The following is a 25,358-nucleotide window of genomic DNA, read 5'->3' on the forward strand; positions in this document are numbered from 1 at the left end:
GTAGTCATTAAAACCGGAAATTTGTTCTTGAAAATAGCTGTTGTGAGTTCATTTGTGGGATTGTGGGTGTTCTGGATGAAGTTAGTGTTTTCATGGGTGGTGGGGCGGAGGTGGTGGCCATGATAGTGTGCGCGGGGGGGCGCACGCAGGGGGTTTCGCCCGGGGAGTAAATCACTCTAGGACCGCCACTGGTGCGTGTGTATATATATGTATATATATATATATATATATGTATGTGTGTGTGTGTGTATATATATATATATATATATGTGTGTGTGTGTGTGTGTGTGTATATATATATATATATATATATATGTGTGTGTGTGTGTGTGTATATATATATATATATATATATATATATATGTGTGTGTGTGTGTGTATATATATATATGTGTGTGTGTGTGTATATATATATATGTATATATATATGTATATATATATATATGTATATATATGTATATATATATATATATATATATATATATATATATATATATATATATATATATATATATATATATATATATATACGAGGGCTGTCAATAAAGTAACGGTCCTTTTTATTTTTTTCAAAAACTATATGGATTTCATTCATATGTTTTTACGTCAGACATGCTTGAACCCTCGTGCGCATGCGTGAGTTTTTCCACGCCTGTCGGTGACGTCATTCGCCTGTGAGCACTCCTTGTGGGAGGAGTCGTCCAGCCCCTCGTCGGAATTCCTTTGTCTGAGAAGTTGCTGAGAGACTGGCGCGTTGTTTGATCAAAATTTTTTCTAAACCTGTGAGACACATCGAAGTGGACACGGTTCGAAAAATTAAGCTGGTTTTCAGTGAAAATTTTAACGGCTGATGAGAGATTTTGAGGTGATTCTGTCGCTTTAAGGACTTCCCACAGTGCGAGACGTCGCTCAGCGCTCTCAGCCGCCGTCGTCAGCCTGTTCAAGCTGAAAACCTCCACATTTCAGGCTCTATTGATCCAGGACGTCGTGTGAGAACAGAGAAGTTTCAGAAGAAGTCGGTTTCAGCATTTTATCCGGATATTCCACTGTTAAAGGAGATTTTTTTAATGAAAGACGTGCAGACGGATCCGCGCGTCGGGACGCAGCCAACGCAGTGCGGCGGCACAGGAAAAACACCTCTGTGTTGATAACCATTTGTAAAATCCAGGCGGCTTTTGATGGCTTTCAGTGGAGTGAGTATATGAGAAATTGTTTAACAGGCAGGACATGTTCCAACTTGTCCTTAAGGCTTTCAACAGAGGTGCACGTCTTTCATTAAAAAAATCTCCTTTAACAGTGGAATATCCGGATAAAATGCTGAAACCGACTTCTTCTGAAACTTCTCTGTTCTCTCACGACGTCCTGGATCAATAAAGCCTGAAATGTGGAGGTTTTAAGCTTGAAACAGGCTGATGACGCTGCCTGAGAGCGCTGCACGACGTCTCGCACCGTGAAAAGTCCTTAAAGCGACAGAATCACCTCAAAATCTCTCATCAGCTGTTAAAACTTTCACTGAAAACCAGCTTAATTTTTCGAACCGTGTCCACTTCGATGTGTCTCACAGGTTTAGAAAAAATTTTGATCAAACAAAGCGCCAGTCTCTCAGCAACTTCTCAGACAAAGGAATTCCGACGAGGGGCTGGACGACTCCTCCCACAAGGAGTGCTCACAGGCGAATGACGTCACCGACAGGCGTGGAAAAACTCACGCATGCGCACGAGGGTTCAAGCATGTCTGACGTAAAAACATATGAATGAAATCCATATAGTTTTAGAAAAAAATAAAAAGGACCTATACTTTACGGACAGCCCTCGTATATATATAACTGTCACACACCTTGGACTGGTATTCAGTGCTTTGTTCTGTGTTTTTATTTATTCGTGCAATGCATCGATATTTCATTTTGTGATGTTCTTTTACTAAATGGCAATAAAAATGAGTTTAAATCTGGTTGTTGTTTTTGTTGTTTTATTTTAGGCTGGCTGCATCACCATGTCCTCAGCTAACAGTGAGGATATAACAGGCTACCATCTGAGTGGTGAGTGGACGACGATGTATGTCAGATACTGATTCTTTTCAAATCATTTCTGTTTGTGCTTCCTCAGCTTTTTTTTTTTTTTTTTTGTAATCTAAACTGTGTTAAATGTGTGTGTGATGTGAGATGACTGTATAAGGCTCTCTCTTCTTTGTGCAGGACTGAAGTAATGTTGTCTCTTTGATCTGCAGGCTTTCCATCACCTCCCACCTTGTCAGCCGCTGAAGGCCGCTGGCATTACAGACCCCTTTTACTTATCGTGTAATTGGCTTGTCTTGTGTTAGAATTTAGAGATGAAGCTGTCAAAGTTTCCCCACAGATTTAATTCATCTTTAAAAACAGCCAGCTCATCGCAGCTTTCTAATCTCTCTGTAACATCCAACACGAGGCCCTCTGATTCAGAGTGACATTTTAATTTGCCTGTCAGCATCTGGTCTGATTTTTGTCTAAAACAACACAGAATACCTGTCTTGCAAAGACTGCTTTGATAACCCCATTTAAAAATGTGTTTAATGCTCATCAAATAATCAAAGTTCACACTTATGAAGCTAATGACGACTAACAGCGTTGACGTCTGTACGACCAGCTTGTGTTTACTGTTTTGTGTGTCTGCCTGATGTCAGTGGTGCGTAACCCGCCAGGCTGGGAGGTGGGGATTTACCTGGTGGGGTTCTTCGTGCTGCTCGCTGTGGCTGGGCTCAATATCTGGAAACTGTGGAAATCTGGAACCTTCCCTGCACCCTCCCCGTTCCCCAATTTTGACTACCGCTATCTGCAAGAAAAATATGGAACCTCCTTCTCAGAAGTCAGGCAAAAGGTAGAGCTACGTATACTCATGAGAGGTTTAATAGACAGTATGTGTCCATCAAAGGTCCAAAACTTCAGCTGTTTTGATTCGGGATCATGTTTCACATCTATTCAGGAAGATCATCAGATGTCTTTAAAACAGATGTTGAAAATTGTAGCCAAAAATATTCCGTAGAACGATTTTCAGGTCTCAAACAAATGACCTGTTTTAATGCAGCAGATAACTGAAGCAGTCATTCACATGGTGCTACAAGCAGCAAATTGACCACAAATACTCCTTAGACATTACTCTTGAAAAAGCCAAATAGCCACTTCAATTTTCAATAGGCGGCCAGGTAGGGGTCAATTGGGTCAAAATTTAAAAATGTTCCAATCATATTGAAAACTATATCACATTATGTGTCTGATCGCAAAAATTCCAGAAAGGTATAGTTTAGCCTATTTATGACTGAATGTTATGATGTTATGGGGTAAAAACAGCAAAAATGGTGACAGAGGTCAGTTTCACTTTGTACAGGGGTCAAAAGTTAAAGTTGCTCCAATTTTGGTAAAAAGTGGTGCAAATTATTGGTTGAGGTAATAGGATTAATAAATGGATAGTTTTGACTGTGTTGAATGCTTGGTCTGCAAAGTAAAGGTCAAATAATGTCAGTGTCCATTGGCAGAGGTGTCAAATCCAGCTTCAGAAAGTGAAAACCCTCCCATGTGTTGCTTCTACCTGTGCACCTAACACAGGTGATCTCAATAATTAGCTCATCCTCCTGCCTGAAGTAATTACAATCAGCTGCTTTATTGGGACGATGGAACAAATATGTGGCTGGACTTTTTCTTTCTGAAGCTGGATTTGACACCTGCCCATTGGATTCTATGATATATGTTACCCCGTAATGTGAAACTAAGCATGACACATAGTGCAAACTATTCCTTTTTAAAACCCTATTAACTGAACCAATAATTTGCATCACGTGTTAAAATAATTGGAGCAACTTTACTTCTGACCCCTGTACAAACTGAAACTGACCTTTGTCAACATTCTTACTGTTTTTGCTGTTGTGTGGGCCACTGAAGAGGAGGTACTGCTGGCCCACCACTAGAGGGCGTCCTGCCTGAATGGCGGGCTTCAGGCACGAGAGGGCGCAGCCGGGAATGACAGCTGCCACTCATTACTACCTGACAGCTGTCACTGTCATCACCACATCCCATATAAGCCGGGCAGCAACTCCACCTCCCTGCCGAGATATCGTCTACCCGTCAGGTAAACTGCTCAGCCTGCAAAATATTACAGTAGTAACGTCTTTACTTCTGTGTGAGTTAATCCCTAACTTTGCAGACAAACCTTTTGTGCGCTACAGAGTAGTCATTGTGTTTGGGGAGTTGGCGTACTCCACTCCTCGGTTGTGGACTGCTAGTGTGACATCAGGATCTACATTTATTTCGGGAGTATTGTGATTAAGAGATGGAGGCGTTTCCCACCATTGTACTGACATGTTTGCTGGGTGTTCACGCACCCACCATCACCTGTTCTGTTCTTCCTGCCAGCAGTACCAGATCTGACAGTCAGAGGCAGTGGCCACCTGGGGACTCAGTGCTTGGTGGCTCCGGTGTGCTCCAGATCCGCTGGCAGTGGAAAGCGTGTGGGGCCCGGCTCTTCTCTGGACAGGCGTCTTCTATCCTCGAGCCTGCCCACACGTCACCTACTATTATTGACTGTTATTCTAAATTGTATTTGTCTGTTTTTCCGTTGTGCACATTCACAACATTAAATTGTAGTATTTTGGCTTATCCATTGTCCGTTCACTTACACCCCCTGTTGTGGGTCCGTGTCACTACACTTTGCCAACAGGATATCTCGGCCAACGTCATGGATCCCGAGGGGCGTCAACCATCGAGTGAACCACCAATGGAAACGCAGGGTGCACAAGCGTCGGCAGGAGGCGTATTAGGTGAGCTGCAGCAAATCTTAGCCGCATTCACTGCTCGGTTGGACTTGGTGACCGAGCAGAATGTTATTCTCAATCGGAGGATGGAGGCTCTCACCGCCCAGGTGGAAGCGCGCACGCAGGGCGCTGCTGCAGCACCTCCTCCTACTGTTCAGGCGCCGAATACAGATATTCCACTGGTCATTCAACGAACCCCCCCACTGTCCCCTGAAGCATACATAAGCCCTCCAGAGCCGAACGGAGCTTGTGTAGAGACGTGCGCAGACCTCCTGATGCAATGTTCGCTCGTCTTTGCACAGCGTCCCATTATGTACGCATCAGACTCCAGCCGGGTGGCTTATGTTATTAATCTGCTTCGAGGTGAGGCACGCGCCTGGGCTACGGCGCTCTGGGAGCAGAATGCATGGCTCCTAACGATATATACTGAGTTTGTGAGGGAGTTCAGACTGGTGTTCGATCACCCACATAGAGGCGAGACCACTTCGAGTGTGCTGCTGTCTATGAGACAGGGGCATCGGAGTGCAGCCGAGTATGCAGTCGCCTTCTGCATCGCGGCAGCGAGGGCCAGCTGGAATACTGTTGCACTCCGCGCCGCCTTTGTAAACGGACTGTCTCTGGTCCTTAAGGAGCACCTGGTGGCTAAGGATGAGCCGCGGGATTTAGACGGGCTTATCGACCTTGTAGTACGGTTAGACAACCGATTAGCAGAACGTCGACGGGAGCGGGGCGAAGGGCGTGGTCAGGCATGAGCCGTCCCTCTTCCTTCCGGGTCCGAAAGTGTCTTCCCCACGCTGCACAGCCAGCTCCCCCTGCTGACGTTGTTAGGGAAACGAGCAGGGCCAAAATTAGATCAGATGACAGATTGAGGAGGCTGGCCCGCGGGGAGTGTTTTCTCTGCAGCTCAAAAGAGCATATACAGAAAAACTGCCCCAAACGGCCAAAATGACAACACTCGCCCTTAGAGACTGGGCAAAGGGTGGGTCATAACACGCACGAGGGGTGCGCACGTAAATCTGCACGACTCCCAGTTACGATCCTGAGTGGGGATCTATCCCTTCACGCCCCAGCACTGGTGGACACGGGGTCGGAAGGGAATCTGTTGGACAGCAGATGGCAAAGGAAGTGGGGCTCCCTCTAGTGGCCCTTCCTTCACCATTGAAGGTACGGGCACTAGATGGCACCCTTCTCCCTTTAATCACACACAAGACACAGCCCATAACATTGGTTGTGTCTGGGAATCATCGGGAGGAGATTGACACCTTCTACCTCCCGCGTTATTTTGGGCTTCCCATGGATGATTAAACACAATCCCCGGATTGATTGGCCGTCTGGGGTTGTGGCTCAGTGGAGCGAAACCTGCCACCGGGAGTGTTTAGGATCCTCGGTTCCCCCCGGTATGACCGCTAACGAGGAGGTTAAAGTCCCCCCCAATCTGACGGCGGTGCCTGAGGAGTACCATGATCTTGCTGATGTCTTCAGCAAAGATCTGGCACTCACTCTTCCCCCACACCGTCTGTATGATTGCGCCATTGATTTGATCCCGGGCGTCGAGTACCCGTCCAGCAGGCTGTACAACCTCTCACGTCCAGAGCGTGAATCAATGGAGACCTACATCCAGGACTCGTTAGCTGCTGGGCTGATCCGGAACTCCACCTCCCCGATGGGTGCTGGTTTCTTTTTTGTGGGCAAGAAAGACGGCGGACTCCGTCCATGCATTGATTACAGGGGGCTGAACGAGATTACGGTTCGCAACCGATACCAGTTGCCCCTGTTGGATTCAGTGTTCACGCCCCTGCATGGAGCCAAAATATTTATAAAACTTGATCTTCGTAATGCGTACCATCTGGTTCGGATCCGGAAGGGAGATGAATGAAAGACGGCATTCAACACCCCATTAGGTCATTTTGAGTACCTGGTCATGCCGTTCGGCCTCACAAACACCCCCGTGACGTTCCAAGCATTGGTAAATGACGTCTTGCGGGACTTCCTGCATCGGTTCGTCTTCGTATATCTAGACGATATTCTCATCTTCTCCCCAGATCCTGAGACTCATGTCAAGCATGTACGTTAGGTCCTGCAGCGGTTGTTGGAGAACTGGCTGTTTGTGAAGGGCGAGAAGTGCGAGTTCCACTGTACTTCTTTGTCCTTCCTTGGGTTTATAATCTCCTCCAACTCCGTCGCCCCTGTTCCGGCCAAGGTTGCGGCGGTGAGAGATTGGCCCCAACTGACAAGCCGTAGGAAACTGCAACAGTTCCTCAGCTTTGCAAATTTCTACAGGAAATTCGTTAAGGGTTACAGTCAGGTTGTTGGTCCCCTGACAGCCCTGACCTCCCCAAAAGTCCCCTTCACCTGGTCAGATCGGTGCAAAGCCGCGTTTAGGGAGTTGAAACGCCGGTTTTCGACTGCACCAGTTCTGGTGCAGCCCGATCCTAGCCGCCAGTTTGTCGTTGAAGTGGATGCCTCTGACTCAGGGATAGGAGCCGTGCTGTCCCAGAGCAGGGAGTCCGATAAGGTCCTCCACCCTTGTGCCTATTTTTCCCGAAGGTTGACCCCGGCAGAAAGGAACTATGACGTCGGCAATCGGGAACACCTAGCGGTGAAAGAGGCTCTTGAGGAGTGGAGACACCTGTTGGAGGGAGCCGCGGTACCATTTACGGTTTTCACGGACCGTCGGAACCTGGAGTACATCCGGACCGCCAAGCGTCTGAACCCCAGGCAAGCCCGCTGGTCACTGTTCTTCGGGCGTTTTGACTTCCAGATCACCTACCACCCCAGGACCAAGAACCAAAGATCTGATGCCTTGTCCCAGGTACACTAAGAGGAAGTCAAATCCGAACTGTCAGATCCAACAGAAACCATCATCCCCGAGTCCACTATCGTGGCCACCCTCACCTGGGACGTGGAGAAGACCATCCGGGAGGCCCTGGCACGGAACCCGGACCCGGGGACTGGCCCGAGGAACAAACTCTATGTCCCACCAGAAGCCAGAGCTGCAGTCCTGGACTTCTGTCATGGTTCTAAGCTCTCCTGCCACCCAGGGGTGTGAAGAACTGTGGCAGTGGTCCGACAGCGCTTCTGGTGGGGATCCATGGAAGCCGACGTCCGGGAGTATGTCCAGGCCTGTACCACCTGCACCAGGGGCAAGGCTGCCCACCAACGAGCACAGGGACTCCTCCAGCCGTTACCTGTGCCTCATCGCCCCTGGTCCCACATCGGCCTGGACTTCCTCACGGGCCTCTCGCCATCCCAGGGCATGACAACCATCCTCACGATAGTGGACCAGTTCTCCAAGGCGGCCCACTTCGTGGCCCTCCCGAAGCTCCCGACGGCCCAGGAGACAGCAGACCTCCTGGTCCACCATGTCATACGTCTGCATGGGATTCCATCTGACATTGTCTCTGACCGTGGTCCCCAGTTCTCCTCGCAAGTCTGGAGGAGTTTCTGTAGGGAACTGGGGGGCACCGTAAGCCTCTCGTCCGGGTACCATCCCCAGACAAACGGACAGGCAGAGCGGGCGAACCAGGATTTGGAGCAGACCCTCCGCTGCGTGACCTCCGTGCACCCGATGGCCTGAAGCAGCCATCTGGCCTGGATCGAGTATGCTCACAACAGCCAAGTCTCATCTGCCACCAGCCTCTCCACGTTTGAGGTATGTTTGGGGTATCAGCCCCCATTGTTTCCGCTCGTTGAGGGAGAGATCGGCGTGCCTTCGGTCCAGGCCCACCTAAGAAGGTGCCGTCGGGTGTGGCGTACTGCCCGCTCTGTCCTGCTTAAAGCCCGGATGAGGGCCAAGGCCCATGCAGACCGCCGGCGTTCTTCGGCCCCTGCATACCAGCCCGGGCAAGAGGTTTGGCTATCCACCAAGGACATCCCACTCAATGTTGAATCCCAAAAGCTGAAAGACCGTTTCATTGGACCATATTCCATCCTGAAAGTCCTCAGTCTGGCCGCAGTGAAGCTGGTAGCTTCAGCTTCACTGCGGATTCATCCCGTATTTCACGTGTCATGCATCAAACCCTGCCACTCATCACCACTCTGCACCCCCGGACCCGGAGCTGCCTCTTGCCAGGATCATCAACGGGGAGCCGGCATGGACGGTTGGCAGGCTCCTGGATGTCCGTCGAAAGGGCCAGGGGTTCCAGTATCTGGTGGACTGGGAGGGTTATGGACCTGAAGAGCACTCCTGGGTGAAGAGGAGCTTCATCCTGGACCCGGCCCTCCTGGCTGACTTCTACACACAACATCCTAACAAGCCTGGTCGGGCGCTGGGAGGCGCCTGTTGAGGGGGGGACCTGTTGTGTGGGCCGCTGAAGAGGAGGTACTGCTGGCCCTCCACCAGAGGGCATCCTGCCTGAATGGCGGGCTTCAGGCACGAGAGGGCGCAGCCGGGAATGACAGCTGCCACTCATTACCACCTGACAGCTGTCACTCATCACCACTTCATCACCACATCCCATATAAGCCGGGCAGCAACTCCACCTCCCTGCCGAGATATCGTCTACCCGTCAGGTAAACTGTTCAGCCTGCAAAATATTACAGTAGTAACGTCTTTACTTCTGTGTGAGTTAATCCCTAACTTTGCAGACGAACCTTTTGTGCGCTACAGAGTAGTCGTTGTGTTTGGGGAGTTGGCGTACTCTGCTCCTCGGTTGTGGACTGTTAGTGTGACATCAGGATCTGCATTTATTTCGGGAGTGTTGTGATTAAGAGGTGGAGGTGTTTCCCACCATTGTACTGACTGTTTGCTGGGTGTTCACGCACCCACCATCACCTGTTCTGTTCTTCCTGCCAGCAGTACCAGATCTGACAGTCGGAGGCAGTGGCAACCTGGGGACTCAGCGCTTGGTGGCTCCGGTGTGCTCCAGATCCGCTGGCAGTGGAAAGCGTGTGGGGCCTGGCTCTTCTCTGGACAGGCGTCTTCTATCCTCGAGCCTGCCCACACGTCACCTAGTATTATTGACTGTTATTCTAAATTGTATTTGTCTGTTTTTCCATTGTGCACATTCACAACATTAAATTGTATTTTTGCTTATCCATTGTCCGTTCACTTACGCCCCCTGTTGTGGGTCCGTGTCACTACACTTTCCCAACATTTGCCCCATAACTCCATAACATTCTGTCACAGATAGTCCAAACTATACCTTTTTGGAATCGTTATGTTGACACAAATAATGTGGTATAGCTTTCAATATGATTGGAACATTTTTAAATTTTGACCCCTGTGTAATTCGTTAACTGACCATTAACCGGCTACTTGTTTTTTCAAAAGAGTAATGTCTATGGAGAATTTGTGCTGGCTTTGGTGCTTGTATCACCATTTGCAGGATTCCTCTGTAAATATTCTGTTATCTGCTGCACTATTTCGATGTCTATTGCTTTAAATGGAAAAGAGCTGGTGGCCACGCCCCTCTACAGTTACAAAGTGTGCACTTGCTCACTGGTCATATTACAGAGCAAGCAGATCTCCATATATGGACTTCTGTGGCATATGTCACTGAGTCTATAAGTCAAGTGTCGTATCTCACTGACTCTATAAGAAGCTGTTTCAGACCTAATGGTTCCTTGTAGCAGTGAAGAACCTGCATGTATAGTCAGAAATTTGGGACACTGAGGATGTTTAACATGTATCCTCAACAATATTTTACTGTAAAAAGGTGGATAAATATGGATTTTGAAAGAAACCCATTTGGTTGAGGATATAATTTTTTTTTTTTTTTTAAGTTGGTGGTGGTGACAAAATCAGCCTGCTGCTTCTGGTGTGACAAAAGAACTAAAAGTCTGAGTTCAAGGCTACAGGAGTTGCTTTCGAAAAAATATGTTCCCTCCACTATTTGACTGAATTAGCTTTTTTCAAGTGACATTTTCTCACCTACACAGTTGCTCGAGCTGCCTAAAGTCAGTTAATGTAGGCACTTTTACTTAGCGATGAAATCCTGCAAGACTGAGAAAAATTGTTTAAAAAGGTGTAAAAATGTAAAAGCATTGTTCTGAAATAATTTGCGTATGAAAATTACATTCTAAATTGCTTCCACAAACTAACTTTCTTCAAGCCGAAACCAGTTGTTGCAACTCTTAAGTTCCTATTTTCCGTAGAGAGTGGCAGCCAACAACCACCGGCGGGCCTCTACGGCCTCCAGTCGAAAGGCCAGTTTCGCCCTCAGTGACACACCAGACGGCTTCAGGGACCTGGGCCAATTGGAGCTGATGAGCAGGGAGCTCGATCCCACCGGCATGGCTCAGCTTAACCGCTCCATCTCCACTGACTCACTCAGCTCGATCTCGTCCATCGCCAACAACTTCGGTCACGACTTCACTGTTGGCCAGCTGGAAGTGACCCTGGACTTTGAACCATCCAGGCAGCCAGGACAGGGAGCGGGTATGCTCCACATCACTTTGCACCAGGGCAAAGACCTGCTGGAGAAGGAGGAGGGAGACTTCCCTGGCTGCTTCATCAGAGTGTCACTGGGGCCGGAGGAGCTCAGCGTGGGGATGACCAGAGTAAGTACACATCATGTGGTCACAGTGTGTGGGGGGGGGGAGCAAAATGCACTTTGACTCGGTCTGTCAGCTTACAGCTGAACCTTATTTAAATTTTGAGCTTAGGAAACACTCTGACCTGATCTCTGCAGGCACAGAGACAGGTGTATTTGAAAGTCTTTACTTTTAACAGTGATTATGGTGTCCACAGATAAAGCTGTACTACCACTTTGTGCAACTACAACACAATCTGCCTGTAAGTTATTTGCAAAAGTACTTATTTAAAAGTGACAGATTTCTCTATGTTAGCAGTCAAACCTCTGAGCACACTTTTGACAAACCCGTCATGAGAGAAATATTTATTTCTCAGCACATTGCCGAAAAGTAAATAATAGGCATCAGTTGACGAGCTGTTGGTGTTTTTCAGAACTTTCAAATTGCAGAATGTAATTACAGTTTGAAATTTGCACAGTCGGTCTGCTCTGTGTATGCCTGATCCTGTCAGAAGTCAGCAGCAGTGGGTCCTGATTAGTACTTGGATGGGGGACCTCTTAGGAAGACCAGAAGCTGTGTTTGTTTCTCCGGGTGAAACTGGAGTTAACGTCATAAAGTCCATCCAGCATGAAACTTTTGCCAAATCCCAGTGCAGATCTGTACTAGATCAGGGGGAGCTGAAACACCAACAACAGCAAAGCTTACATTCACTCATGGACACAATATTGGGTGATTAATGATTTCTTTGAATTTGGTCTACAAGTGTTAATTTATTTTGTTTTTCTTACGTCAAATCATGATTGAGAGCATTTTGTTCCCCCAAACCTACATCTCGTCCCATCACAGTCATGGTGGGCAACAGCTCGGGTCTGACAGATGCCTCTGTTGTGCCGTCCTGTTGGGTTGGCTACTTTGTGTAGTTGTATAATTCTGATCCCCTGCTGCGATATTGGACATCTCTGGTGCCAGGGTTCTGGTAGCTGATCCTCTGGTCAGCTCATCACTGAATGTTAAGTGAGATCACAAAGGTAGTGAAATAATTGTAGCTGAAGGCAGGGAAAACACTAGGGAGTTGTGGGACTGGAGCTGAGCTCCTACAGGCATGTGGAGATGCTGTTCTCCTCGTACAACAATCAATCAATTTTTTTATATAGCGCCAAATCACAACAAACAGTTGCCCCAAGGCGCTTTATATTGTAAGGCAAGGCCATACAATAATTATGTAAAACCCCAACGGTCAAAACGACCCCCTGTGAGCAAGCACTTGGCTACAGTGGGAAGGAAAAACTCCCTTTTAACAGGAAGAAACCTCCAGCAGAACCAGGCTCAGGGAGGGGCAGTCTTCTGCTAGGACTGGTTGGGGCTGAGGGAGAGAACCAGGAAAAAGACATGCTGTGGAGGGGAGCAGAGATCAATCACTAATGATTAAATGCAGAGTGGTGCATACAGAGCAAAAAGAGAAAGAAACAGTGCATCATGGGAACCCCCCAGCAGTCTACGTCTATAGCAGCATAACTAAGGGATGGTTCAGGGTCACCTGATCCAGCCCTAACTATAAGCTTTAGCAAAAAGGAAAGTTTTAAGCCTAATCTTAAAAGTAGAGAGGGTGTCTGTCTCCCTGATCTGAATTGGGAGCTGGTTCCACAGGAGAGGAGCCTGAAAGCTGAAGGCTCTGCCTCCCATTCTACTCTTACAAACCCTAGGAACTACAAGTATGATGGGAAGAAAGGACTTGTCCCACTCCAGAAAGAGAAGGGTGACTGCCTCAAAATAATTATTTGTAACATGAATTAGTTCCAGTTCCTTGCCATTCAGCACCTGGAACAGTCTGGCGTCACACAGAAGAAGTAAACCATCAACTACATCCCAGCTCTGGAAGTACCAATTGAATGCAAGTGTGAATATGGGAAATGTTGCTCTGCAGACTATTTTAATTTTTGCAATGCATTTGATTTGTTTGATTGGGTTGATGTCTGGGACATCCTGAGAATTCCTGGGATCCCCAGGAATTTGCTGGACATGGTAGCCAACCTACAGAGAGGTACTGTGAATGGTCTGCAGAGCAGGGGCAGAATCTCTGAGTTTCCCAGTGCCTGTATAATAAATAAACGCCTAGAGTTACTTTGCCTTTGTTGCCAAAATGGTGTTTTATAATACACTGAAAAAAATTTGGAGTGATATTTACTTGAAAAAACAGAATTTTTCACTCAGAAATTCCATGTAAGTTTTACAAGAAGAATTCTTAAGTAAATTTTACTTGCATATATGTTTTTCTAAAAGAATAACTCAAGTAACATTTACTAGCAATTATCAATTGAATATTTTCATTGAATTTTACTTTGTCTTTATTCATAAAAAGTAAAACTTTTCAGCTGTTTCCCTTGTTTTCACTCAAGATTGCCACAACAGATCCAGTTTGGATCTGCATGTTGATTTGGCACAAATTCTACACTGGATGCCCTTCCTGATGGATCACCACATTACATGGAGAAATGCAGCAGGCACTGAAACGAAGTGCACTAACCACTTGGCCACACCTCTGCCTTCTATGGATTATTAAAAATACTTAAATTTGTCAGACAGTGAGACAAAAGAAATTCTGTTTAGAAACAAGATGCATCGATGGTTGTTTTATAATGAACACATTCATAAACTAATGATCCAATCTGCTGCGATCTGCTGCGGCAACCTTGAGTGAAAACCAGGGGAACAGCTGAAAAGTTTTACTTTTTATCAATAAAGACAGAGTAAAGTTCAATGAAAATATTCAATTGATAATTACTAGTAAATGTTACATGAGTTATTCTTTTAGAAAAACTAATGCATGCAAGTAAAATTTACTTAAGAATTCCCCTTTGTAAAATTTACTTGGAATGTCTGAGTGAAAAATCTTCCTAGGTTTTTTCAAGTAAATATTACTCCAAATTTTTTTCAATATAGAAAAATAAGTGAATAAGTTTGTCCCCTCCAGATTGTTGACATGATAACTCAAAAACAATGAATGCTGTCTCCATGTTAAAAGACATCAAGGACAAACTGTTTTCTGATGAACTTTGAGACACGTGCTGATCACTGTCACCCTCTGGTTAGTGCATGATGGATGGATGATGGAAATTAGGAGTAGGTGTGGGTATCAGTGAGACAGATATAGGTTTTGTCCAAAATGTGCTAAATTAGAGAAATACGAGGTCTGTTAGAAAAGTAACCTTTTTATTTTTTGCAAAAACTATATGGATTTGAATCATGTGTGCTTGCATCAGCCAAGCTTGAAACTTCGTGCGCATGCGTGAGTTTTTTCACGCCTGTCGGTTGCGTCATTCGCCTGTGAGCACGCCTTGTGGGAGGAGTGGTCCAGCCCCCTCGTCGGATTTTCATTGTCAGGAAATTGGCTGATCGACTGCCGCTTTGCTTCATCAAAATTTGTTCAGAAAGTGTGAGAGACAGCCAAGTGGAAACCATCTGGAAAATTCAGATGGCTTTTGGTGAAGATTTTATGGGGATCACACAGATTAAGGACAATTACAACTGGATTAAAGACGGCCCACAGCGGCGGATGGCGCGCCACGCACCAAGCAGCGATCAACAGGCTCAAACGACCAGATCATTTCCTAAGTGAACGTTTTGTTGATCCGGGACGTCGTCTGACTACCAGAGAAATGGCAAGACAGCTGGACATAGCACTTTTTTGGCACATTCCATTGTTACAGGAGTTTTTGTAATGGAAAGAGGAGCGGAGAAATTCGCCACGGAGCCGCTCATGGTGCGGGACGCAAGCACCTCCGTGTTGGTCTCACAGGACATGCCCTAACATGCCCAGCTCTTGCACCATTCGGAAAATTCAGACGGCTTTCGGTGGCTTTTCAGTCGTGTGACTATCCGAGAAATTATGGACAAGCTGGACATGCTACAACATGTCCTGTGAGGCTTCATCACGGCGTTACTTTTTGTTCTGTGCCCTGCGCCTCCGTCCCGACGCATGAATTCCTCCGCACGTCTTTTCATGACAAAAAACTTCTGTAACAGTGGAATGTGCCGTTCATTTCCAAAATAAACGCTTTGTTGATCCGGGACGTCGTCTGACTACCACAGAAATGGCAGAAGAGTTTGACATCAGCACTTTTTCGGCATGACAAGACGGCTGTCTCTCACACTTTCTGAAAAAATTTTGATGAAGCAAAGCGGCAGTCGATCAGCCAATTTCCTGACAATGAAAATCCGGCGAGGGGGCTGGACCACTCCTCCCACAAGGCGTGCTCACAGGCGAATGACGCAACCGACAGGCGTGAAAAAACTCACGCATGCGCACGAAGGTTCAAGCTTGGCTGATGCAATCGCACATGTTTCAAATGATTCAAAGTTTTTGCAAAAAATAAAAAGGTCCGTTGCTTTTCTAACAGACCTCGTAAACAGTTACTTTCTGGTTGTTTCACAGCAGTCATGTTCTAAAACTGAAATAACACAGTCATACCTCCACACAATCTAGCGGAAAGGATTTTTTTATGAATTTAACCATGAAAGAAACAGAAACTGAGGTCCGTGATTGGACGAGGCACATTGTGTGTGAGAGAGAGAGAAATATGTCTGCCACCTGCTGAATTCATTGTGGATGGTAGAAATTAGAACCAAGTGTGGTTGATGTTTCAGGGGAGGTGATGGTCTAGTGGTTAAGGTGTTGGGCTTGAGACCAGAAGATCCTGGGTTCAAATCCCCGCCTGACTGGAAAATCACTAAAGGCCCTTGGGCAAGGTCTTTAATCCCCTATTGCTCCCGGTGTGTAGTGCCTTGTATGGCAGCACCCTGACATCGGGGTGAATGTGAGGCATAATTGTAAAGCGCTTTGAGCGTCTGATGCAGATGGAAAAGCGCTATATAAATGCAGTCCATTTATGTTACATGTAGGTTGTTAGCCACCTGCTGGACATGTCTGGAAATGCTAGAAATAATCTGATCATCACATTCATAATGGAAATTAGGAGCAGGTGTAGTTGCAGTTACAGCAGGTGGTGCAAGTGGTTGAAAAAGTGCCTGTTTTGAGCCTCCTGTTTCCCGTTCTCCCTGTACATCTGGAATTACATCAGGAAGGGCATTTGGTATAAAACGTCTACCTATAGTCTATATGTTACTGGCTCTCAGAGACAGGAGGAGCCATCCCTGTATCTGAAACTTGCACATGCATGTTGGAAGTGAAACTTAACTCTTATGTTTAAACTATAAACCAGGTCTGAAAAACTTTCAAACAGATATCACAGACAAATACTTGATAACTAACATAAAATAAGGAATCAGCACAGATATTATCCAACACACATATGTTCAACCACTTATTTTTTAAGCCTGGATCTGGTGACTTGGCACAACTGGTGTGGTGTAAAGGAAATCCACCAAGTCCACCATGGAGGCTGCAGAGAAGGCCTCCAGATGGTTTTGGACTAAGAGGAATGACCCATGGGTCAGTACTGCTGGGATATAAAGCCAGGGCTTGAACAAACCTGCATGGGTCAGCTGGGTGTGATGGTATGATGTTGAAAGACCCCAAACCCTCGATAACGAACATCGCTGCTGATGTGTCAACATCGATTTGCCTTATCCTGCTTTCCAGACAAAATGTGTGATGACAAAGACTAAATAATTCATAAAATAATGATTGTTATTGGAAACCCAAGCACGTGTCACAATGGGACCAACACACTAAATCTAAAAACTTTTTTAAATAAGTGTAACTGCATAACTAATGGTGTAGACATTCCAAAATTGGTTTAAAGAACAGAGGTGCCCTAGATGGATGATTGGTACTTCAGCCTGTGTAACCTATCAAAAGGACTCGTGGTGTGTGATGGCACTCCTGTGCACAGGGAGCTGTGGCTCCACTTGTACTGTGTTTAAGATTGTAGGCCTGGCTGAGTTTTCGACAGAGACAGTGATCCATCCTGCGGGTGAGAAGCCCGCAATGGTGCGGCTTGATAAGCCAGTCCTTTCCTGTTTGACCCGGAGCCCATTTCATTTGCTTGAGTGGCGCGCCGCCTGGGAAGTGAATGCAGTCAGAAAGCCTGACTTCACATCAGTGACAATCATCAGGCCTGCACAGTTCACTTCACTCCTGCTCCTATTTCAACCGTAGTTCTCATTGCAGCGGCGATAATAAGAGACATTATGATATGTGACATGATGCATTTTAAAGATAGGATCAGTGTGACTAAATCTGATTAAACAGAGAACTGAAGGACAAGCTCGCAGGCACAAGCTACAAACTATTTCACTTAAAAATGGGTTTAATAAAATCAGGGAGGTCTTCATCCATCTGCTGCACTTTCCATTCGCCTTCTGTTCCGATGGCGGCGCTGCCAGAGAATCCACGAACTCCTGCCTGGCTGTGAGTCATCGAAGTCACGTGCCGTGAAGTCGTGATGTGGTTTTGTGCGTCACAGGCTCTCAGGACTCCTTCTTTGGTTGTATTAAAGCATCCAGACGGGAAGTAATATTAATTGAAGGATCCACTGATGCAGCAGCTTTAGTGGTTCCCTCTGTAATATGGTGGAGTGATGAGGACAAAAGGAAGTGCTGACATCAGCTCCACTCCTCTCGATGGGCAAACTAGCTTCTCCCTGACTCACTCCTACACCTCCATTCTTCTGTCAGCTTGTATTTCCTTGTCATCAGTACTTTTTGTTTTTGTCATAATGTCTCTGGCACCCTTCTTTCTCATTGCTTTCATTTCTCGACTCTCCTCACTCTTTGTCATTGTTGTCCCTGCAGTGAAGAAACCAGTCGTGCAGACATACATCTGCAGCTTGGACTCAGATACAGTGTTTACAGTGCAGCCAGACTTTTTCTGGATGTTGCATAACCAGTTGCAAAGTCCGATTTGTGCTTCCACCATTTATCTGTCTGTCTATTTGTTAATTTATTTGTTTTGTTTGCCTGCCAGTAGACTATCTTAGAATGACACAATCACTGATTAACTTTTGGTATAGCTGAGGCTCAAGAGGTGGACTTTGCTATTGATCATTTATTTGTGATATTTGATCTTGAATCCTTTGATCCTGCCTTTCATCTTTGACTTGGACCAATTCAGAGATATTCTGCTGACAAAAGGACAGACACACAGAGACATGGCCACAAAACACAGCCTCTTGGCAAGGTTCAGAGAACAAAGTTCCAGATCAAAGAAAGATAGAATGTCAGGTTTAAAACTCAAGATGACGAGGACAGTTTAGGATTAAAAGTATTCATTCAAGATCATAGATTTGGATCAAAGATGACTGATCAAAATCAAAAGTGATCAAGATCAGAGGTCCAGACTAAAAATCAGTGATCAATTGGTGACGGATCTGGAACAAAGATCAGGATCACAATCACATGTCAGCAATTAGAAACAACAATAAACAATCAGGAACAATGATCAGGATCATAGATTTTTGGAGAAAAGTTCAAAAGAATCTCACAATGACAAAAACTTAAATTGAATTGAATTGAAGAAGATTTATTTTGAACATAAAAGAAAAATAAAACAGACAATGTAAAATTAAAATCAGTTCAAAAAGGAGTGAGAAGTCAAAACTTATCTAATCCCACCCATTCTCCCTGTATAATGATTTACATATCAGTCCCTGTTGCCTTAAAAATATTATTGACAATCATGATGATGATGATGATGATGATGATAATAATAATAGCAACTGATAATAACAATAATAATGATACAATGATACAATACAATTTTAGAAAAAAGATAGACATAAGGAACCCAACAAAACACAACAGAAAAGATAGACCCAACTAACAATGAACATAAATAAATCCATAAATAAATATAGAAATAAATAATCAATAACAGTTTCCCGTGAACACCTAGTAACTCTCACACTTCATCCCTGTATCCCATGAAAACACATTCCTTATATTTTGTTTTAAACTGTTGAATATTTGGACACTGCTTTAACTCCTCATTCATACCGTTCCACAGTCTCACCCCACAGAATGAAATGCAGAATCATTTCATGTTTGTGTGGATTTTGTTCATTTTGAAATTGTATTTCCCTCGTAATTGATATCCCCCCTTCTTGATCCTTAATTTCTGTATGTTTTATGGTAAAAGGTCATTTTTTTTTGCCTTGTACAAGATCTGTGCTGTTTGGAATTTTACTATGTCTGTTAATTTTAATAGTTTTGATTTTAAGAAGAGTGAGTGAGTATGATCTTGATAGCTGACATTATGAATGACCTGTATTGCCCTTTTTTGAAGAATAATTAGTGATTTCATTGAACTCATATAGTTATTACCCCAGATTTCTACACAGTAATTAAAATATGGTAAGACAATGGAACGGTGTAAGATGCGGAGTGATTTATCATCCAGAAAATGTTTTGCTTTGTTTAACAGTGAAATGCTTTTTGATACTTTGGTTTGTATATATTTAATGCGTGGTTTCCAACTGATTTTCTCATCTATTATTACCCCAAAGAATTTCAACCCAGTCTCACGTTTGTTTGTTGTTTTTTTTTCGTGCTCCCGTGACGAAATGAGTCAAATTTTCGTGACGGAGCTTTTTTTTAACTCATTATTCCTAACTTCTCCCACCCCCAACCCTAACCTTAACCATAACCTAATCTTACTCCTTCCCCCCACCCTAACCATAACCACTCCGACACCCCAGTTTCACTTTTAATTTTGTGCAGCCATCACGGAATGAATGAGAATGAATTCGTGCTGCCATGACGAAAATGAGGCGCTTTCCGTCACAATATGACGAACCAATAGATTGTGTATTTCATGCTGCTGAAGCACGACTTGCTGTGAGACCAGGTTGGGAATTTATTTTCATCAACTGTTACGTGATTCCTTACCATTCTTATTTTTGTATTAATATATATTTTTTTATTCTTTTCTGATTTATTTTTCAGGTTATAAGTATGTTTGTATATATATATTTTTTTTGTCTATTGATTTTTGTGGGTATTTTTTTTTTTTGTGGTTTTGTGGAAACGCCCCCTCCGTCAGCCTATAAATACGCTTGTCTGCTTGACCCCTGTGGTACCCCACAAACAATGTCCAAACATTCAGAACTGACATCACCCATCTTACCAAACTGCTGTCTCTGTTGTAAATACTGTAGCTTTTAACCCAGTCTGATACAATACCTCTGATGCCATATCTTTCCAGTTTTTTAATTAATATTTCATGGTTGATTGTGTCAAAGGCTTTCTTAAGGGCCTTTCACACTGCAAGATTCAGCGCAATGCTTTAACGCCCCCTAGCGCGTCAGGCCGATGCGTTCCAACGCTTCGTGACGTCAGACGCGTTGCTTCGGAAACGGCAAGGGGGCAGAGATTGCGGCTATGTCACACTCTGGCTGTTTCCACAATCTGAAAAAAGTTCAGCGATCACCATCTTGAATTTGCATCGCCTGAACCACAAAAAAGCTTTGAAAAACAGCAGAACGATTTTCCCATCACCCTGCTGGGAGAAGCTTTTTTTCAGCTACTTTTTGGAGTGACACCGACCGAGGGAGGACTGACGACTTGGTGGGATATCGTTCGAACTGCGATAGCGGGCCGACCCGCACGGAGAAGCCGGCCTTCAGGCATCATCACTGGGCAGACCGAGGCAGGCAGCCGGGGTGATGGAGCAAACCCACTCAGTCTGAAATCTCCCACTTTTGGATATATGGGAAGTCCCAGTTTGCCCAACGGAGGTTAGTTCTGCAGCTTTATCGAGGTGAGGATAAAATAAAAGTAAAACGTGACGTTTCTGCACTGCTGTGAAGGTTTATTGATCGGCTAACGTTAGCTTAGCTTTTTAGCACAGTTGATCTGAGTGAACGCTTTAATTTGTAGATTGTTCAGTCTTTTTTATTTTTACCAAATAAAGCTACAGCTTTTTTCAGACACCACAAAAGCTCAACTTTAAATAACTTATTTTTTCAGGTGGGTTTTTTTGCTTTTTTTTCTTCCTTTTTTATATATAAACTGTTTAGTGTTTCTTTATATTTAAAAAAATATATTTTTATTTGTCCCAATCAGGAACATTTGCTGTGCAGACAACCAAACTTCCATTGATGAGCTGAACACCACGAAGTCCAGTCGAAAGAAAACATTTCTGCTCTTCAAAATAGGACAAAAGTGTCTTCAGCAACAGCACCAGAGTTCAAAGCTGCAGAAGAGACCTTCATCTGGTCCTGAGAATCCAACAGAACATCACCTGCTTCTAAATAAAAGGCTCTTTAACAGCAACTATTTTATTATTTTTTAAAAAGCTGTTTCATTTTATATTTTAACAATAAATGAACGGATCATTAAAAATGTCCACGAATCAAAGTCAAAAGACATTTGCACAGGTAGAAGCTCTCCACTTATAGTGCTCAAATTCATATTTTAGAAATTACTCTGTCCTGATAACAACATTAAAGGCAATTACATATTTTGGTGAAATTACAAGTTGAAATGACTATATATAAAAAAAACATCATGAGGTTTATGTCACAGAAATCCTACTTTACAATCACACTGCAGTCATTGTTAAATTATTTCCTGTTGCATTTATAATACACATTTGTATTTATTTAGTGTCTTTTTCTGGTTGAATGAGATATAAATAATCTACCAGACTTTAAAAAATGTACAAGTTTCCATGTTATTTTATTTGTCTAAAAATAAATGTCCAAGGTTCCTTATGTTAAACAAGAAATTATCTAATCTGAAATAACAGGTGGTTTTAATTTACAGATGAAAGGTTTCTAAAGAACCATTTATTGATTTATTTAGCTATTTTAATTACAAGTGTTCTAAACTTTTTTTTAACAGTAATCAGAAATTTTGAGGTAACAAACAACAACAAAAAACATTTCCAATGATTTTTCTCCAGAAAACTGCTCCATAAATGAGCAGTCCTGTCACACGGTAATGTTTTGTACAGATCAGTGGTTTCTACACCGATCCATTTTGTACAGATCAGTGGTTTCTACACCGATCCATTTTGTAGAGATCAGTGGTTTCTGCCACTCGTCTTCTGTGTTTTGGCCCGACGCGTCGTTCCTATTGGAGAACGCGAAGGTACGTCACAGCTCAGAGTGTCGAAAGTTGGATTGGATTGAACTTTGACCGCGTCAGCCTGCCGACAAGCGGCAATGCACACTCCCATCAGAAGCGTCGGTTTAGCTCGGCTTTTGACGCGACGCTTCTGACGCATCTAAAAAGCAACGCGTCTCATTGAAAATAATGCTTTTTAAACCGATTTTTGACGCTTCTGACGCGTTCAGTGTGAAAGGCCCTTTAATGTCAATCAATATTCCAACTGCATATTTCTTTTGTTCAATGGCATTTGTGATTTCTTCAGTTGCTTGTGTTATTGCTAATAATGTTGTACTGTTTGATCTAAAACCATACTGGCTATCGGAGAGTAATTTGTGCTTTTCAATGAATATATCCAATCTATTATTAAAGAGTTTATCTAGTATTTTGGAAAATTGTGGGAGTAAAGACACAGGTCTGTAGTTGTTGAAATGATGCTTGTCCTGGTTTTGTACAGTGGAATGACTTTGGCTATTTTCATCTTGTTTGTTTGGGAATGAACCAGTTTGAAATGATAAATTACAGATGTATGTTAAAGGTTTTGAGATACCTTCAATGACCTCCTTTACTGTTGTCATATCAATGTTATTATAATCAGTTGATGTTTTGTTTTTACATTTTTTAACAATATCTAATATTTCTTTCTCCTCCACCGCTCTGAGAAACATTGAATTATAATTTCATTCTATCAATACACCCATGTTTTTCCAAACTGTCCCAGGATCAGAGATTTTTCCTGCAAGATCAGGTCCCACATTTACAAAAAATTTATTTAGCTTGTCAGCCACACCATTTTTATTAAAAAACAAAAAACCTCATCAATAAAATACTCAGGATATTGTAACTGTTTAGAACTACTTCTTATAATGTTGTTTAGTATACCCCATATTCCCTTTATATTAAGTTTGTTATTATCGAATAATGTCCTATAATAATCTTTTTTGATAGACCTTATATTTGTTAACTTATTTCTATATTGTTTATATTTATTTTCTGCCTCTTTAGTTCTCAGTCAATGAATTTTCTGTATAGTGCATTTTTCTTCTTGCAGGTGTTTTTTGTAAACCTTTTGTGATCTATGGACAGTTGCCATACTTCAGTTTTCTTGTGTATTCTTTTATTGGACAGCATTTGTCATATAATTGCTTAAATGTCTTCAGAAATATTTCATATGCATTGTCCACATTGTTTTCTTGGTATACTGCTTCCCAGTTTTGCGCCAATAATTCATTCCTGAATTCGTTTATTGATTCCCCTGACCTCATTCTCCGATATTCTTTTTGATTATTTTTCTTTCTGTTGGTGTGGTTGTAATCATAGATGATAAAGACTGGTAGATGATCATTGATGTCATTAATTTGAATACCACTTATTGTTTTATCCTCAAGTTCATTAGTGTATATGTTGTGAATCAAGGTGTTACAGTTGAGGGTGATTGTGGTTGTTCTGGTGATTTTTGGAAATAGACTGATACTATACATTGCACTGATAAAATCATCTGTTGTACTATGCTTATATGGATTTAATATATCAATGTTGAAATTATTACATATGAAAACTACTTTGTTTCTTTGATTTGCAAATGTACCCTCTATCCATTCCCTGAAAGTATCAACATTTGTACCTGGTGTCCTGTATATGCAGCTAACTCTAATATTCTTTTTCTTTTCTTCACATATTTCAATAGTTATACATTCTAGTAAGTTATCAATCACAGTTGTCATACTTTCAGTCACTGTGTCAACACAGACAAAACTATTCCATTTGTTATTCGTATTCGCTCAACCAATAATTTGCATGGCTTTATTATGAAAATTGATGCAACTTTAACTTTTGACCCCTGTACAAACTGAAATTGATCTTTTTAACATTTAATCAAGGATAATCTAAACTATACCTTTTTGGAATCGGTATAATCAGACAAATAATATGGTGTACTTTTCAGTGTGATGGGAACACTTTTCAATATTGACCCCTGTGTAATTCTTCATTGACCCCTGTAATTTAAAATATGGGTGCCATATTTCATGCCTTAGTCACAAAGATGCACAGTCATTTTGCCGATCTGCTGCACGAGTTAAGTGTCGTCATCTGAACATTAACTACATGTTTTCAATGGCAGAGTTTGATTAATTATTTTTTTTTTTATCACAAGCATTAATATGCTCAGTTGTATGTATGAGTTTCCACAAAACACAACTCTGTTTAACCCCCCCCCCCCCCCCCCCCAACACACACACACACACACACCAGGGCCAAATTTCATCCCCAGCACACCGCTGTGAAACAGTAGTTCCAAACACTAGTTTTTCTCCCTGCTCCTCCCCTTCCCTATTAAATAAATTAACTATTATTCAAGATATTTTAAGCAAAGTTTGGTTGCACATCAATGCTACAGCTACTGTTTCTTACGTATTTCTATTGCACATGGTGTTTTTCTACTGTGGTGGGAAACACTTTTTCTAAATATTTCTCGTGGCTCATAGATTTAGGAGAGTCCCTCTGTTACAAGCTCTCTCCACTGTTGGGAATAATTTCTTTACGTAAAGTCACTTTGAGAAACGCTGCTATGTTCAAAGTCTGCGTATGATGCAAACCACAAATGCACAAGGCCCTGTTCTGCCTGTGCAAACTGGAGGATTTTAATAGCTGAGTGAATAATTATACAGCAAAAAGAAACTGTTTGAAGAGTGCAACAAATACGACACGTCATTGCCTCTGGGTTAGATTGTGCTAAATTCAGAAGAACATATAATTTCAACTGAGTTGTGCTTCTTTCCAGGTGCAGACGAACGCTTTCACCGTGATTTTTGATGAGCGTTTCTCCATCCCGATGGACTTGTCCATGTTGGAAGAATACAGTCTGCGCTTTGCTGCTTTTGGTATTGATACTGACGAACGAAACATCAGTGCTGGAATAGCAGAGCTCAAGCTGTCAGACCTGGACCTGACCATCAGACCATTTAACGCCTGGCTCTACCTTCAAGATGTCAATAAGGTGAGTTATAATGGCTCACAGAAAGCAATTTGATATGGCA

At 43.4% G+C, this 25,358-nt stretch overlaps 1 protein-coding gene across 1 annotated transcript in view; it reads left to right on the forward strand.

Annotated features, from left to right (window-relative positions):
• The window catches only part of syt12 (synaptotagmin XII), a 120,394-nt gene that overhangs the window by 84,161 nt on the left and 10,875 nt on the right, over positions 1 to 25,358 (forward strand). Inside the window, exons 2-5 of the mRNA XM_034175996.1 lie at positions 1,978 to 2,038; positions 2,659 to 2,852; positions 10,876 to 11,280; positions 25,103 to 25,318. Coding sequence (XP_034031887.1) covers positions 1,993 to 2,038; positions 2,659 to 2,852; positions 10,876 to 11,280; positions 25,103 to 25,318 — 861 coding nt within the window. The 5' untranslated portion in view covers positions 1,978 to 1,992. The remainder of the gene's footprint in view (positions 1 to 1,977; positions 2,039 to 2,658; positions 2,853 to 10,875; positions 11,281 to 25,102; positions 25,319 to 25,358) is intronic.

The sequence above is a fragment of the Thalassophryne amazonica genome, chromosome 8 (assembly GCF_902500255.1).
Source record: "Thalassophryne amazonica chromosome 8, fThaAma1.1, whole genome shotgun sequence".
NCBI classification, from domain to species: domain Eukaryota; kingdom Metazoa; phylum Chordata; class Actinopteri; order Batrachoidiformes; family Batrachoididae; genus Thalassophryne; species Thalassophryne amazonica.